The sequence below is a fragment of the Elgaria multicarinata genome, chromosome 3 (assembly GCF_023053635.1).
Source record: "Elgaria multicarinata webbii isolate HBS135686 ecotype San Diego chromosome 3, rElgMul1.1.pri, whole genome shotgun sequence".
Lineage (NCBI taxonomy): Eukaryota > Metazoa > Chordata > Lepidosauria > Squamata > Anguidae > Elgaria > Elgaria multicarinata.
Window position 1 is genome coordinate 885,535 of NC_086173.1, and position 14,399 is coordinate 899,933.

General features: G+C 42.1%; 1 protein-coding gene across 1 annotated transcript in view; it reads right to left on the reverse strand.

Moving 5' to 3' along the window:
• Window positions 1-6,864: 6,864 nt before the first annotated feature.
• TRPC4 (transient receptor potential cation channel subfamily C member 4) overlaps window positions 6,865-14,399 on the reverse strand; it is a 47,962-nt gene continuing 40,427 nt past the window's right edge. The window contains exons 7-10 of the mRNA XM_063123017.1: window positions 12,239-12,433; window positions 11,637-11,678; window positions 9,863-9,952; window positions 6,865-7,594 (exon numbers count right to left, since the gene is read on the reverse strand). Of these exons, the coding sequence (XP_062979087.1) occupies window positions 6,884-7,594; window positions 9,863-9,952; window positions 11,637-11,678; window positions 12,239-12,433 (1,038 nt within the window). The 3' untranslated portion in view covers window positions 6,865-6,883. The remainder of the gene's footprint in view (window positions 7,595-9,862; window positions 9,953-11,636; window positions 11,679-12,238; window positions 12,434-14,399) is intronic.

The following is a 14,399-nucleotide window of genomic DNA, read 5'->3' on the forward strand; positions in this document are numbered from 1 at the left end:
CCAAACATAAAATTATACTACGTAGCAAATAGATTAAGACATGTTGTAGAAGCAATTATGGGAGTAGGAGATTTATATTGGATGGAAGAAAAAATCATAAGTAAGGTAGAGATGAATCTGGAGAATGTTTTTTTTAAAGATGGAGGAAGAAAGTGGGTTGGAAGTATAGATAATCCACTCCTGAGGACTCAATGGGAAATTTGGAGTAAATTTAAAGGGAAGCTGCTTCCGAGCAACTCTCCCTTAGCACCGATAATAATGTTAAAGAATTTCCCAGAGGATCTAAAGGGCAGATTATGTAAAATATTAAAAGAGAAAAATAAAATAAAATTAAAGGATTGGGTAAGAGATATTAAAACAAGAGAGGATATGGAAAATTTGTTAAAGGAGAAGAAGCTATCTTGGCTAGAATATGGTCAATTAGAACAATGGAATAAAAAGTGGATTAAAGATAATAGAATGTGCAGAAAGATGACGAGGTTTGAAGAATTAGTAGTAAGTAAGGAGAAAGGAAAAGGAGGTAGTATAGTTTCAAAAGGATTAATGAGTGAAATATATAAAATATTGTTAGAGAAGGAGTTTAGAGAGAATACAGAGAAAATGATTTGGGAATCAGATTTGAAGATACAAATAGGGCGACAGAGCTGGGAGGGACTATGGAAACAAAGAGTGTTGAGAAGTTTATCAGTAAGAATAAAGGAGAATTATTTTAAAATTTTATGGAGGTGGTACCTAACCCCGGTTAGATTGAATAAGATAAGTGATCAACATTCAGCAAATTGTTGGAGAGGATGTGGGGAAAAAGGAACGTATTTACATATGTGGTGGCAATGCAAATATGTACAAAGATTATGGAAGATGGTGTTCTCAGAAATTGAAGAAATAGTGGGAATGAAAATAGAACAAACACCAAAAATAGCATTGCTGTCACTATTTGAAGATATAAAGTGTGGAAAAGGAACTATAGAGCTGATATCGAGTTTGTTGGTTGCAGCACGATTGATGATAGCTAGGAACTGGAAGATCCAAGGGGAATATTCTATTGAGGAATGGTATAAAGTAGTATGGGACATAGCCATTAATGATAAACTGACATGCAATATTAAGTGGAGAAAAGGCGTAACTAAAATAAATGAGTTCGAAGGAATCTGGAAACAGTTCCTAGTGTTCGTGTTTACTAAGGGAAGTGGGAAACCACCAGCAGAAGAAATGATTAGATTTTGGACTCAAGAATGATCCCGAGGTGGGGGGTGCACTTTTATGTTAAGAATGAAGATGTTGTAGTGTGATAAGGCATATGTAATAGGTTTTGATATTTGTACTCAACAATTATTCAATATGTATGCAGCAGATATTTGATGTATTTTTTTTCTTATTGTGTTTGTTTCAGTTATATTTTGGAAATGTTTATCTATGTTTATATAGTGTTGAAAATGAATAAAAATTATTATAAAAAAAAAAAAAAAAACAGAGCATGGCCCAGTAAAGTCCATTAGAGATAAGCAAACTGACCAATTATGTTACTAATGAGTGATGTAACCAGAGCCTATATATTCCAGAGGATCCCTTTGTTCGGAGAGCTCTTAATTTGCATTTCCCGCTGGAGCTCCGATGTTGCAACATTTACGAATGAACTTTAACTTGCATTCTCCAACCCCGTGTGTTTATTGACAAAGTACACACTGAGGGAGTGGCCTGTCCAGCCCTCGGGTTTGAGGGCTAACATGACCATACCCACCGGAGAAGTCCGGACTCCTCCGGGAAAAGAAGGCCAATCGGAGCAACCGGTGTTGAGGGCCAACTCACCGGTAAAACGGGGGTGCCTGGCCCTGTAGTTGCGTTAGGCCTTCTTTACCCCATCGGCCCGGCCTTCTTCCCCAGGAAATTGGAAGGCTCACGAAACTTCCGGTGAGACTTCCGGTTTCCCACGAGACTTCCCAGCCGAGATCTCACGAGATTTAGAGTGCACTGAAGACCCGGCTGGCTGATTGTTACACAGCTCGGGTGACTGTGGCCTGGGTGAGGGCCAACAGCGTGGCCATCCTAATTTTCTTTCTCCCCCCCCCCTTTGCTTGGGAGCCAGAGGTGTGTGTTTCCAGCTTTCCCTGCCTGTGGCCTCGTCGTGGTTTCTATGGTGCCCTGAGGGGCTGCTACGAAGGCTGGTGAGGGTGGGTGAGTGAGTGAGTGAGTGGGTGGGTGGGTTTTCCAGAGGTGAGTCTTATGGAGTCTCCCCCTCTATAAATGCCTCCTCTCAATCTAACAGTCTCCCTTAAAAGTCTTCTCTATTGCCCTCCTTTTTCTCCTTCCCTCTTTTTTTTCTCACCCCCATATTCCAGGGCACATCGGAATAAAAGTCTCAAAATTTGTAGAGTAAATAAAAATAAATGTTAATTTCTGAAACGTTGAATGTCTCACTTGTTCTTTATTTCAGTGATTTTAATATTAAGATATCATGTAGAACACTTTTGTGTTAATTGTAAGGTGTAGAATTAGACATGTGACCGAGGCCACGCCCCCTTGGGGGCCAGACATGTTGGGTTGGCCCCACCTTGGGGTGGGCATGTTGGGGTGGCCACACCCCCTTGAGGGCAGCCATATTGTCCTCCTTTTTGGTTTCCAAAATATGGTCACCCTAGAGAAAGCCCAATTGAATGTTTCTGCCATGCCAAGTTGTAAAGAAACTCCTGTGGCATGCTCAGGAGTAGAAAGCAGAAATATAAAGCCATTTAAAGAATGCTGCATAGAACAAGAAATTTCTCAAGAGAGTGAAGCAGAACTTGCTTTGTCTCCTGAGCTAGTAGCAAAGCCTAATAAAGAAAACATTGTGTTTGCTAACCTGCTGTTGCTTCCTAATAAGCAGCCTGTTCATATAGGAAAAACTTCAAAAATAGAGCGTCCAACTGCAAGAAGAGCCGACCTGAAACCTGAATTAAGTTTAAAAATCAACCCGGTTTTCTCTCTGAATGGGTCGCGTGGTCTTTGTTTACTTCCTCTTTCCCGTCCAGGTAAAAGAGGAAGTAATGAGGGACAGAAGCAGAGGTGGAGAAGCAACAGTAAGGAAACACGATTCCTCCCCCCCCCCATGTGATGTCGCTCTATATGTCTGATCAAAAGTAAGAACCATTGACAGCAATGGAACTTGCTCTCCGGTGAGTAAGTTCAGATTGCAACAAATATGCTTGAAGCAGCCAATGAATTAGTTGGACCAATTTTAAACACCTGTGGCGCTGGAGATATATATATATATATATATATATATATATATATATATATATATATATATCCCCTATAGCAATTATAGTCTCTTAAATGGAAAAGTGTTTTTTAGTTATATCAAAGTGCCATTGTGTTTCAGGCTAATGCTTTTTTATTGGAAGGGCTGTTCTTTTCTCTTTTCAGCATTTTCACTGTGTGAATAATAATGGAATTTCATGTGTCTAGTTCCAAGATGATGAAAGCATGAACTGGGTCCATTTCTCTGGAGACAGAAGAGAAAGCGTTGTGCTCTTTTGCTTCCTCCCACTAAGTTGACTCACGTGGTTACCTGTGGTGCAGAAAACCTTGACCAACGTACCTTGCTCAGCAGGCTTTTCCTTCGGGAAAGATCCATTATATAGAATGGGTTGTTATTTGGACAAAAAACCCATCAACACCTGTTATTATTACAATTTAGAGCCCATTTGGGCCTCAGTTCCACTTATGTTCCCTTTATAGTTTGAAAAGGTTTCAGGTTAGAGACTATTCTAGACACACAGTGTCAAAGAAATCTTGCAAGGCAGCATACAGATAAATGGCAAATTTAGGTTTTTCTTAAAGAAGTAGCGGCTATATTTCTTTAAGGGGAAACAACCTGAAATGTTTCAGAATGTTTATATGTGCACCATGAGAGTTATGTTGCCATTACACTGACACAGCATTCTCCTCCTCCTTCCTTGTTACATCCTTGGGTAAATTAGACTTTATTTACTTCAGATGGCTTCTCCTTAAGCAACAATCACAAGCCATTCATTGATATTTATTTATTTATTTATTTTTTTATTACATTTTTATACTGCCCAATAGCTGAAGCTATGGGAGCAAAAAACACAAACACCACCCACCAGTTCACCTAAGGAGGTTCACCTGGCACCCAGGGCCAGTGCTTCCATAGAGGCCACTCAGGCGACCTAGAGCACCAAGGTAAGGGGGGCGCCCAACGCTGCACCCAGAAGCCCCTCTCCCACAGCGGCTCTGAGAGGGCAGCTTCCAGGCACGACACCCAGCCAAAGTGAAACACACACACCGCCACTCGCCCCCTGCCCCAGCATCGGCAGGGCAGGCAAGATGGCGCCCTGCGCCCAGGTACACTGGGGTGGGGGTGGGGTGGGTGGGTAAAAGCAGCTCACCTGTCTAGGGTGCAAAATACGGTTATTTCAAGTTTAGTTCATACAAGAAGTAGGGGTGTGTTAGGTGTGTCAATGCATGTAGCAAGAATAGAAAAGTAGAGTAGTCCCTTTGATTTCCATTAAGTTAGTCATGGCCATTAAGCCCGATTAATTCCAACAGTTCTGCTCTTAATAGAACAAAATCTGGATCCAGCCCAATACAATATCTGTTTTGGCATCGTTTTGATTCTCAAGAAAATAAGCTCCATTGCACCTTCGCCTCCTTCTCTGGCACCTTTGCGAGGCTCCTGATAATGGGGTTGGTGAGAGAAGGGGCTTCGAAGAGGGGACAGGGCAGCCGCTCCTCTTCCCGTCCTTGGCCCAGTGCTGGAAGAGATGGCCCCAGCGCCCACGAGCGAGCGACAGGAGGCTTGAGCGCACGCAAGTCCTACAGCAGAGCAGAGACCGGGCTGAGCTGCGTGCAAACGCTGGAGCTGCCCCACCTGGCTGGCAGCTGCTGTTGGAGGCTCAGGCGGCAGCGCAGCCCCGGAGGCGGGGAGCTGAGATGTGAGTGGTGGCAATGGGGAGCTTGCCGCTGCCCCGACAAGGTGAAGAGGCAGCGGCTGCGCCCCTGGGCTTCCCGCCTCTCGGTCTCACATCTGGCGAGACTTCTGGGATGAGGTCCCTGACGGCGCACGCTGGTCTCTTCATCCTGGAAGTCTCGTGAGATGGGGGACTTCTGGGAGAGGGGGGAAGCCACCGAGCGGCACATCTGCCCGGCATTGCATCCCGCTGACTCCTGACTCTACATTTGAGTAAAATTCTGAACTCTCTCCTCAGGAAGCAAAACCTCTTTTTGCTTCCTTTTGTCTCCGCTCACTCCCTTGCTATGCCATGCAAGGGAAGGCCGTTTCTCTACACCTGCCTGTTTGCCCCCCCTCCGGATCATCCCTGTGCATGCAAATGACACACAGGGGATCCCGGGAGCAGGCAGGGACGACGCCTCCATTTTCCTGGGATAACCCTTAGGTGCAGACAGGGCCAACGCCATGATAAATACTTTAAAATGTTTCGTTATATTGTTTTATTATTAACCTGCTGTCCTCCTTAGTGCTGTAATACGTTGAACGAGGAAATAGAGAGTGGAATGGTCAGTTTACTGGAATAGATTTTCAAATGTGAATGTGTTATTTTATTCTTAATCACTTTTTATAATATAGAACACCAGTCATGGATGAGAAAGGAACAGTTTAATTTAAAAAAAAATATTTTGGCTCACAGTAAATCACTCATTGCTTATGAAAATATTCTTAGATCAATAATATTGTACATTTCAAAGCCAACACATTGTGCAAACAGTCAGAGAGGAGGCCATTAACGTCTCAGTCTTGTTCAGATTTGACTTTAAAAGATTTCTTATGATTGTCATAATTTGATAATAGATGATGGGGATTATTCGTAAGTAGTATTGTGATACAAATAAAATATACTGGAATTAGAAAAGCAGAAGTGAATATAAACTCCTCTCACATGTACGGTGCACTGATTAATCAAGGCTTGCAAATAGCAATTTTTTCAGTTTTCCATGAAGAGACAGAACTGCTTCCAATTGACCAGGCAGAGAAGCTTTAAAATGATGACTCTTCTTGTCTCTCAGGCCACACAGGGATGTGCGTGAGGGCAGGAGAGTTAACATTTTTATAGTCTAGTAGCTTTTGTGGATTTATTGGCAAGGCTATATAAACCCATTTTTCATCAAAACACATGAGCGAGGTTGTTTTGGGATGGGGGCCTTCCAGCAATGAAGTAATCACATTTTATTTTGCTGTATGGGAAATTTAAAAAAGGGCAAATTCAGATACAATATATTTATGAGCAAAAATTGTCATATCTAATTGGGTATTTTAGCAGAATTATTGAAATGATTAATTATTAGTAAATTACAGGATTGAACAGTTTTCAATAAATTATTATTATTATTATTATTAATAATAATAATAATAATAATAATAACATTTGTATACCGCCCCATAGCTGAGGCTCTCTGGGCGGTTTACATAAATCAGTTTGGTGTTTGATCCAAATTTTATTTATAACTTAAATAAATGTCTATCTAGGCAAATATTATTTGGATGGAAAATGCGTATGATTCTTAGGTCCACCATCATCCAAAGGAATCCTAAAAAAAGGTTGATAAAGGCTCACACCTTGGTTAAGCTACACTTATTTGCATAGAAAAGTATTTACTATAACAAATTGAAAAAGATAGCTAGAAAGTTTCTGTGGGTTTTTGCAACAGTACAAGAATACAAGACGCTCCCATTTAATAAAAAAATGTAAAAGAAATTGTGAAAGCTAAAGCAGGCTACAAAACAGAAGGTCCTTCTATTTACTTTCCTTCACAGAATTATATTACAAGTCCTTGCTTTCATTCTGCATTTGATTATTTAGTTTTAAACATCTTCACCTCAAAGGGTTTTGCAGTATATATATATTTGTATAGGCTCTGCATGTACTCATCACAACCTTGTTGTCAGGTAAGTGTCCTGAACAACTGTCTCTTGTTTCACACTGGAGTCACTACTGAAGTCTTGCTGATTGTCCAGTAAACCCTTTGGCACGGGCAGATCAGTGTCCTGTGTCTTGGTCTTCTTCATTTCAGAAGAAACAGCCAATTTAGAATCCAAAGTCTTGTTTTTAGCTTGTTTATACGTGGCCATTGTGCCCTTTTCAATGGGACTCTGAGTGTTTAATTCACAGTTCAGAACCAGCGCTTTCTCTCCCAACTCAGTGACCTTCTCACACTGTACTTCAGCTTGTTGACGGGAAACTTCTTCAGAAATGGAGTAGATTTTGTTTGTACTGTGCTCAGTAGAGCTGTTTTTTGATTGTCTGTGAAAGAAACCAAACTTCTTTACATCAGTCACAAAGTTGACTTTCTTTTGCTTTTCCTTGGCGGTCTCTGCTGCCATCATTGCTGACCCATTGCTCTGGCTGTGGGCGTCAGAGGCTCTGGCCACTGCTCCGGGGTGAATCATTGTCGTTATGTCAAAAAGGCTAAGTTTTTTCTTCCGAACTTTCTCATTTCCTCCATTTTCACTCCCTTCATCAGATTCTGGCAAAGAGGAGGCTTCTCTGCTGATTTTTGAAGAAGGCAAATTAGACAATTTGTTTCCTTTTAACAGACCCAGAACCTCAAAACGAAAACTGGAAATATCTTGCTTTAATTCCTAAAGTTTTAGGGGGGAAATGAGAGATATGTATACTTAGAAAAGACTATAATTTACAGGAAAGGAACTGATTTTTAAAGACCATATATTAATATTATAGAAGTTGAATGATCATAACTGCTTTTTGAAAAAGTACCTATCTGCTTATGAGCTTTTCAGCTATTGAGCATTGAAACTTGGGCTGGGATGCATTGTAATTGTCTTATGTGTGTGTTAAGGCTGGGGAATCCCATAAAAGTAAAGTTGAGGCCTTTCTATGGTAGCTCCAGCTCCACACCATTCAGTCAGTTGTTTCACAAAAGGTGAGTACAGCCTCTCTACACTGTGGAGTCTAAAAGCTCCATCCAAGGAGCATTGTATTGCATGCTCGTTCCTGGGCACTCATGGAGTTTGTTCAGGTCCCTCCCATGACGTCGTCTGCCTCCCGCGCCCCTTCCGCCCCTTCTGGCCTTCCTCGTGCGACAAAAACCCCCTGCTCTCTCCTGCTGAGTGCAGGAGAAGCAGCACCATTATAACAGCAGACTCAATGGGCCTTGTGCTCGTTGGGTACTTCCTCTTGAAAGAGGAAGTAACTGAGGAACCAAAACATGGGCAGAGAAGAGAAGGTAGGGAGCATCTTAACCCCTGGTGTGATGACTCTCTAAGTCTGTCAAGTGGACACATGATCACATACATCAATTTCAACCACAACAGGTACAGAAATAAAATATTCCCGAATGAGGTCTCTTTTATAGCCTGCTGCTGCCATGCTAGGTATTTCCCTTCTGCAGTGGAGGATACATTATTATATTTATTTATTTATTTATTTATTTATTTATTTATTTATTTATATAGCACCATCAATGCAGCAGAAGGTTCCTCAGGAGTCAGGCTCAGCAATACTACAAGCAAGAAGGAACTTGGAATTGTTGTAGATTACAAGCTGAATAAGAGCCAACAGTGTGATGTGGCTGCAAAAAAAGCAAATGCTATTTTAGACTGCATAATAGATGTAAAGCTTCCAAATTGTGTGAGGTACTGGTTCCCTTCTATTCGGCACTGGTTAGGCCTCATCTAGAGTATTGAGTCCAGTTCTGGGCACCACCCTTCAACAAGGATGCAGGCAAGCTGGAGTGTGTTCAGGGGAAGGCAACGAGGATGATCAGGGGTTTGGAAGCAAAGCCCTATGAGGAGAGACTGAAAGAACTGGGCATGTTTAGCCTGGAGAAGAGAAGACTGAGGGGAGACATGAGAGCACTCTTCAAATACTTGAAAGGTTGTCACCAGGAGGAGGGCCAGGATCTCTTCTCGATCATCCCAGAGTGCAGGACATGGAATCATGGGCTCAAGTTACAGGAAGCCAGATTCCAGCTTGACAAAGACCCCCCTTTGGCACTGGGAGGACTAACACAATTTCCTCAGGGCTGGGGAAATTGCGTATTTTTGCCCGCTTTGGTAATAGTGGCTGCTATTACTGCAGCGGGCGGAAAAAGACAAAGGGTGCACACAGGTCAGGGCGGAAGTGAGTTCTGCCTGGACCTGTGCCCCGTTTGTCAGTATAGGGGCCATGGGTTGAAAATCTGCTGGGAGTATTTGCCAAGGCCCAAGAGGGCCAGACAAAGAGTGTCCAGAGAACTTGTGGGCCCCAGCGGAATTTCGCCTCATCCCCAGACTTGTCTGAATAAGCTCTAGGTCCTGGACTCTGCAGCCATTAAATAACATTATTTGTAGATAATGTTTTTATATTAGGCATAGAAACGACATGTGACAATTACATTTGTTGCATTAAAATGTGTTAAATATATACTTCTTTGTGTAAATGAGTTTATGCTTGACTGTGTGCTGCTCCCAGTGGGAAACATCTTAGATGTCGCCTCGTGCCAACATTGTTATCTTTTCGGTGCCAGGTTAAGACTTTTCTCTTCTCCCAGGCAGTTCACAACATGTGCTGAGTTTGTTTCTAACTGACTCCAGAATAGCTGTTTTTACAAGGATACTGTTGTTTTTATTAATTTTTGTGACCCGCCCAGAGAGCTTTGGCTATTGGGCGGTACAAAAATGTAATAAAATAAATAAATAAATAAATAAATAAATAATGCTTTTTATGTTTTTAAACTTTGTATATCTGTTTTTAATGTTTATTTTTTTAAAGTTTTGTAAACGACCCAGAGAGCTTCGGCAATGGGGCAATAAATGCAATAAATAAATAAATAAATGAATGAATGAATTGTGGAGCACTGCGGTACTCTGTTCCACCGTTATTAAGCCAGCCAATATAAGACCAGTCACCTTAAAATTCTCTTCTGTCAACCCCTCTTCGGTTTTAGCATCTCTTATCATGGCTGCCACGTATCTCTTAACCAGGTTTCTCATGACCTCCTGAAAGATAAGAACAGTCCAATTTTGTCAGCACTTCTAACTGTGTTGGCTGACATTTGATGAACCTGGAATTGCGCTTGCATTGGCTTTAAGTCATTACAGAAAATATAGGAACAGGTCAGTTGCCTGATTCAGTCATACAGGAGTGGGAAAATGAGGTGAAGCAGCATGAGGAGGGAAACATGAGCTATCTCAAGCTATGGGCAGGGCTATAGAATTATATATAATAATTCTAGCTGTAGCACTTCGTAGCACGCATGTGAAAGTAGTGGTCTTGGAATCAGTGACTATGCTGGGAAGCCAATGGGAAGCTCTGAGGGGCTTGATTGGAACCCTGTGCTGCCAGTTGCCCATCCCACTTGTAGTACTAGCCAAGAAGAACAGATGGTTCTAGTGAAAGGCCCTGAAAGCTGCAGTTATTGGCTCTATTCCCTCCTTGCTCCCTCTCACTGACGTCATTTCTCTTTGCTATCTTAGAAGGTTAGACAAGAGCCCACGAGGGTTCAGCAGTCCAACAACAACAACAACAGAACTAGAAGGGACTTCCGGGGTAAATTATTAGAGCTCCCCTGAGGTGGGAGGGTCTTCCTCAGCCACCTCACCTGAGAGATCTAGGTTCAAATTCCCAGTCAACCAATGATGTTCACTGGGTGACCGTAGGTCAATCACAATCTTGATCTAGCCATCCCCTCACAGGGTTGTTAAGATAAATTGAGTGGTGGTGGGATCATGTATGTGACCCTGAACACCTTGAAGGAAAGATAGGATATAAATGTAACAAATAAATTTAAAAATGTAGCATAGTTCTTCTTATAGCTCAAACTTACGAATGTTCACCCACTAGTAGATTCCACCGAGTTCAATGGCTTTTACCCCGAAGGAAATACGCAGGGTACTGCAGCCATAGGCAAGGGGGAACCGGCTTCATTGCTCAACCTTTCCTATAGTTGTGAGTTTTTCTTTTCTTTCTAGTAATGAATTCAAATCTGCAATTTGACCCCACTGATTTTTGTTCATCCCTGGATTCTTTTTCTTTTAGTCCATTGAAAATGTTTCCTCCATCTGATAACTCCCTCTTTCTCCTAATCCATTTTTTTACACAGGATCTAAAAACTGCTTTGTGCTCAAATATGTCTAGAAAGTGAATGTAAACCTACATTGCGTCACACCCTTTGGATGTCTTGGACTACAACACTCATCATTCCCAGCCAGCCAGCCAGCCTGTCCATGTCCACATACCAAAAATAGAGTAGAAGAGGCTCAAAGGTGGTTTTTAATGTCATATTTCAAAATAGCTACTGGATGAGTCCAAAATAATGAGTCCATTACTTTCAATGACACACATATCTGAAGGTGCATCAGATGTGCAACCAAATGGTGATGCTACTCTTTGCTTTCAATGGGATACACATTCTCACATATTTTCAGTTGCACATTCTCATTCTTAAACCCCTGGCTAGTTTGCACAAGAGTTTTTGCATCAAGGCATAATCATGTATTTATTTTCTGACAAAAAATAAATTTGATAGCATTAGGCAGAAGGTTGGTTTGGAACAATTGTTCCCAGCAACTGAACTTCTGTATCTATACTGGAAATTGAATCTTCACCCTGCTAGGGCATTCCTATTCTAAGTTAAAACTGTCTCGTTCTTTCAAGTAATAAGTAAAGGAACAGGTTGGTTACCTGATACTGATGATGCCTTCTTAAATTATCAGCTGCACGCCTCTGAAAAATATAGAATACATCATATAAACTGGCTGGAATGTTACTGATAAAATGTTTCTACCTGAATAGCATAATTGTCTACCATGGCCAAAATCATACACAAAGATCTGCCTCAAAGTTGGGCTCTTTTTGATGTAACCCTTTAATGGGAAAAAATCAAGGAGGAATGTGACTAACATGATATCATAATGAAGTCTATATCTAATGTTATTCACATTACTTCTTGACCGTTTTCAAAGGCAGCCCCACGTATCAATATAATTTATTGATAAGATAGCAAACGGGGCAAAGGAAGGAGAACAGGAAGTGGGCAGAGCAAACTCAGCAGCTCTGCTACTCTCAGAGAAGAGGAAGAGGAAAATTACCGGTAGAAGGAGGCACATGGATCTGTAGCCACACTGCAACTAAGAAATAGAACCAGTAAGTACGACTCATTTACAACGTTGGAGACCCAGGGTCACGTGACGCTGTGCGTCACAGTAACCCATTCAAAACGTTAGAATAACATCAGTGTAGATTCCCACCAGGATGGGGGTGGAAAATGGCGATTTTTGGCTTACCCCAATTGTTCCAAAACTTTCAGGTTTCTTTCTAATTTTCTTCCTGCACAGTTGTCTCCACAGCCATCTCACCAGGTACCAGAAGGACTTTGGACTTGGTATAACATTGAAAGGAGTGGGCAGAGTTCCTCCTTCTTCAAAGTAACTCATCCAAAGTTTTGTTCGAGCAAATTTCCATTCAATGTCTGCATGATCCTGAATACAGGAAATATGAAAACATATTTTCATTTCATACTGGAAAGGTTTGACAAACTTCCTCTCTTCCTGATTTTAGATGTGTGCTAAAAACCTTTCTATTCCATCATGTGTTTTATTGTTTGATCTCTACTGCTTATACTCTCCCTACTAGTTTTAATGCTGGTAGTTCCTGTTTGCTTTCAATAATAATAATAATAATAATAATAATAATAATAATAATAATAATAATAATGCACCATCAATGTACATGGTGCTGTACATAGTAAAAAAATAGATCAGCAACTCCCTGCCATATACACTTACATTCTTTCTGTGATCTTTAATCAGTATTTTATTGATAATGACCTTTTTCTTGCAAACTGCTTTGGATTTTTTTAAAAAGCAGGGTATAAATAATTAAAATAAAATTCAGCCTGTTTAACCTCTCACAATATCCCAATGCAAGGGGACAGCCAGCATCACCTTGACAGAGGCTGGGGTGGGGGGGAGGGTGTGACTCTAAGGCACTAGAAGTATGCAAGATTGGGACAAAACTTCATACACAGCCTCCATGAGTTGGGATCATGCAAAATCCTCCACAATTACACATCAAGGAGCGAAAACCCTGGGTGCCCCCAAAAGGGTGTGGCACAAATAAACTCTTGGAACCAAACTTCATCCATAGCCTCCCCTGGCAGGGATCCACGCAAGGCAAATTGGCAACCTATGCGCAGCTGCCGCCAACCGACTGACACAGCGTTTGACACGTGGGGAATGGTTAGGGCAGGGGGTGCGCTGCAAGCACAAGCAGAGATCTGCTGGCTGGAGGAGAAGAGTGGAGAAGAGTGGAGTTTTGACCACGCTACTTTGGCCGTGTCCACACCAGCCGTTTATTCCAGCATAATATCAAAGCCATCTCTACCAGGCCACATGACAAACAGCTGATCCAGCAGTGATCTCAGGTTGATCCTTTAGTTATTCAGGAATATCACTGATTGCTTTTGCCATGTTTTTTTCAGCTCTCTCACTGTAACCCCGAAGTCCGCAGCTGGTGTGAACCCCACCTAACAGTCATGAAGCTGTTACTGTTCAGCATGAGCTCCTGGCTCAGCGAACAGCCAACCCACCGTCAGGGGCATGGGCGTGTTTCATTGCCAAATGTTTTTTTAAAAAACAACAACAAATCTCTGCACAGCAGCACATTTTTGACACAGTACTTATCCACCCTTGCATTGCTGGTGCATATCTCTCAGGAGTTATTGAAAAAAAAATTCATGCCCCATAGCCATCTGCCTAGTCCCGCCCACTTCTGCCAATACACATTTGGAACCATTGCAATGGGGAACACGTGCTCCCGCAACGACTCTCCTTGAATTGTGGGAAACATTGGTGGTACGTGCCCCTTGAGCGTGGATCATGGGAGCTGGGAACCATCACAATCATCCCTCCTTCATTGCGGAAGGGCTGTAGGTATAGATTAGGCCTTTGTAGGCGACCAAAATTGCCAGGTGACTCTGTAGCTGACCAAAACTACCCACTGTGACTGTCACATGATGCATTAACTCATGATGGGTTAAATAACTCTCTCTGCAGACCGTGGCTTATCAGAGTGGGTTAATTTTTGTGAAATAAGTGATCGTGGGTTAAAAAACTCCCAACAGATGACACAATAATCCACGATGGGCTAAATAATCCACAATAATCCCCCACACCATCAGACAAATAAGATATGGTGCATAGTTATTAAGTTCCTGTGGGTAATCTGAGGCACCTTCCCTGCCCCCACCCCGCTGCAGTATTCCTGCCCTAGCACTGGTGCTGTTCACCCATGGATGACGTCATAGCTTATTGAACCTACAGTGGGTTATCATGATGTCTGAACCCAGTCTCTGGGGCCTTAGCTAGAACTAAGGTTTATCCCGGGATCGTCCCGGGGTCATCCCTGTTCATGTAGGGGATCCCAGGAGCAGGCAGGCCCCCATAT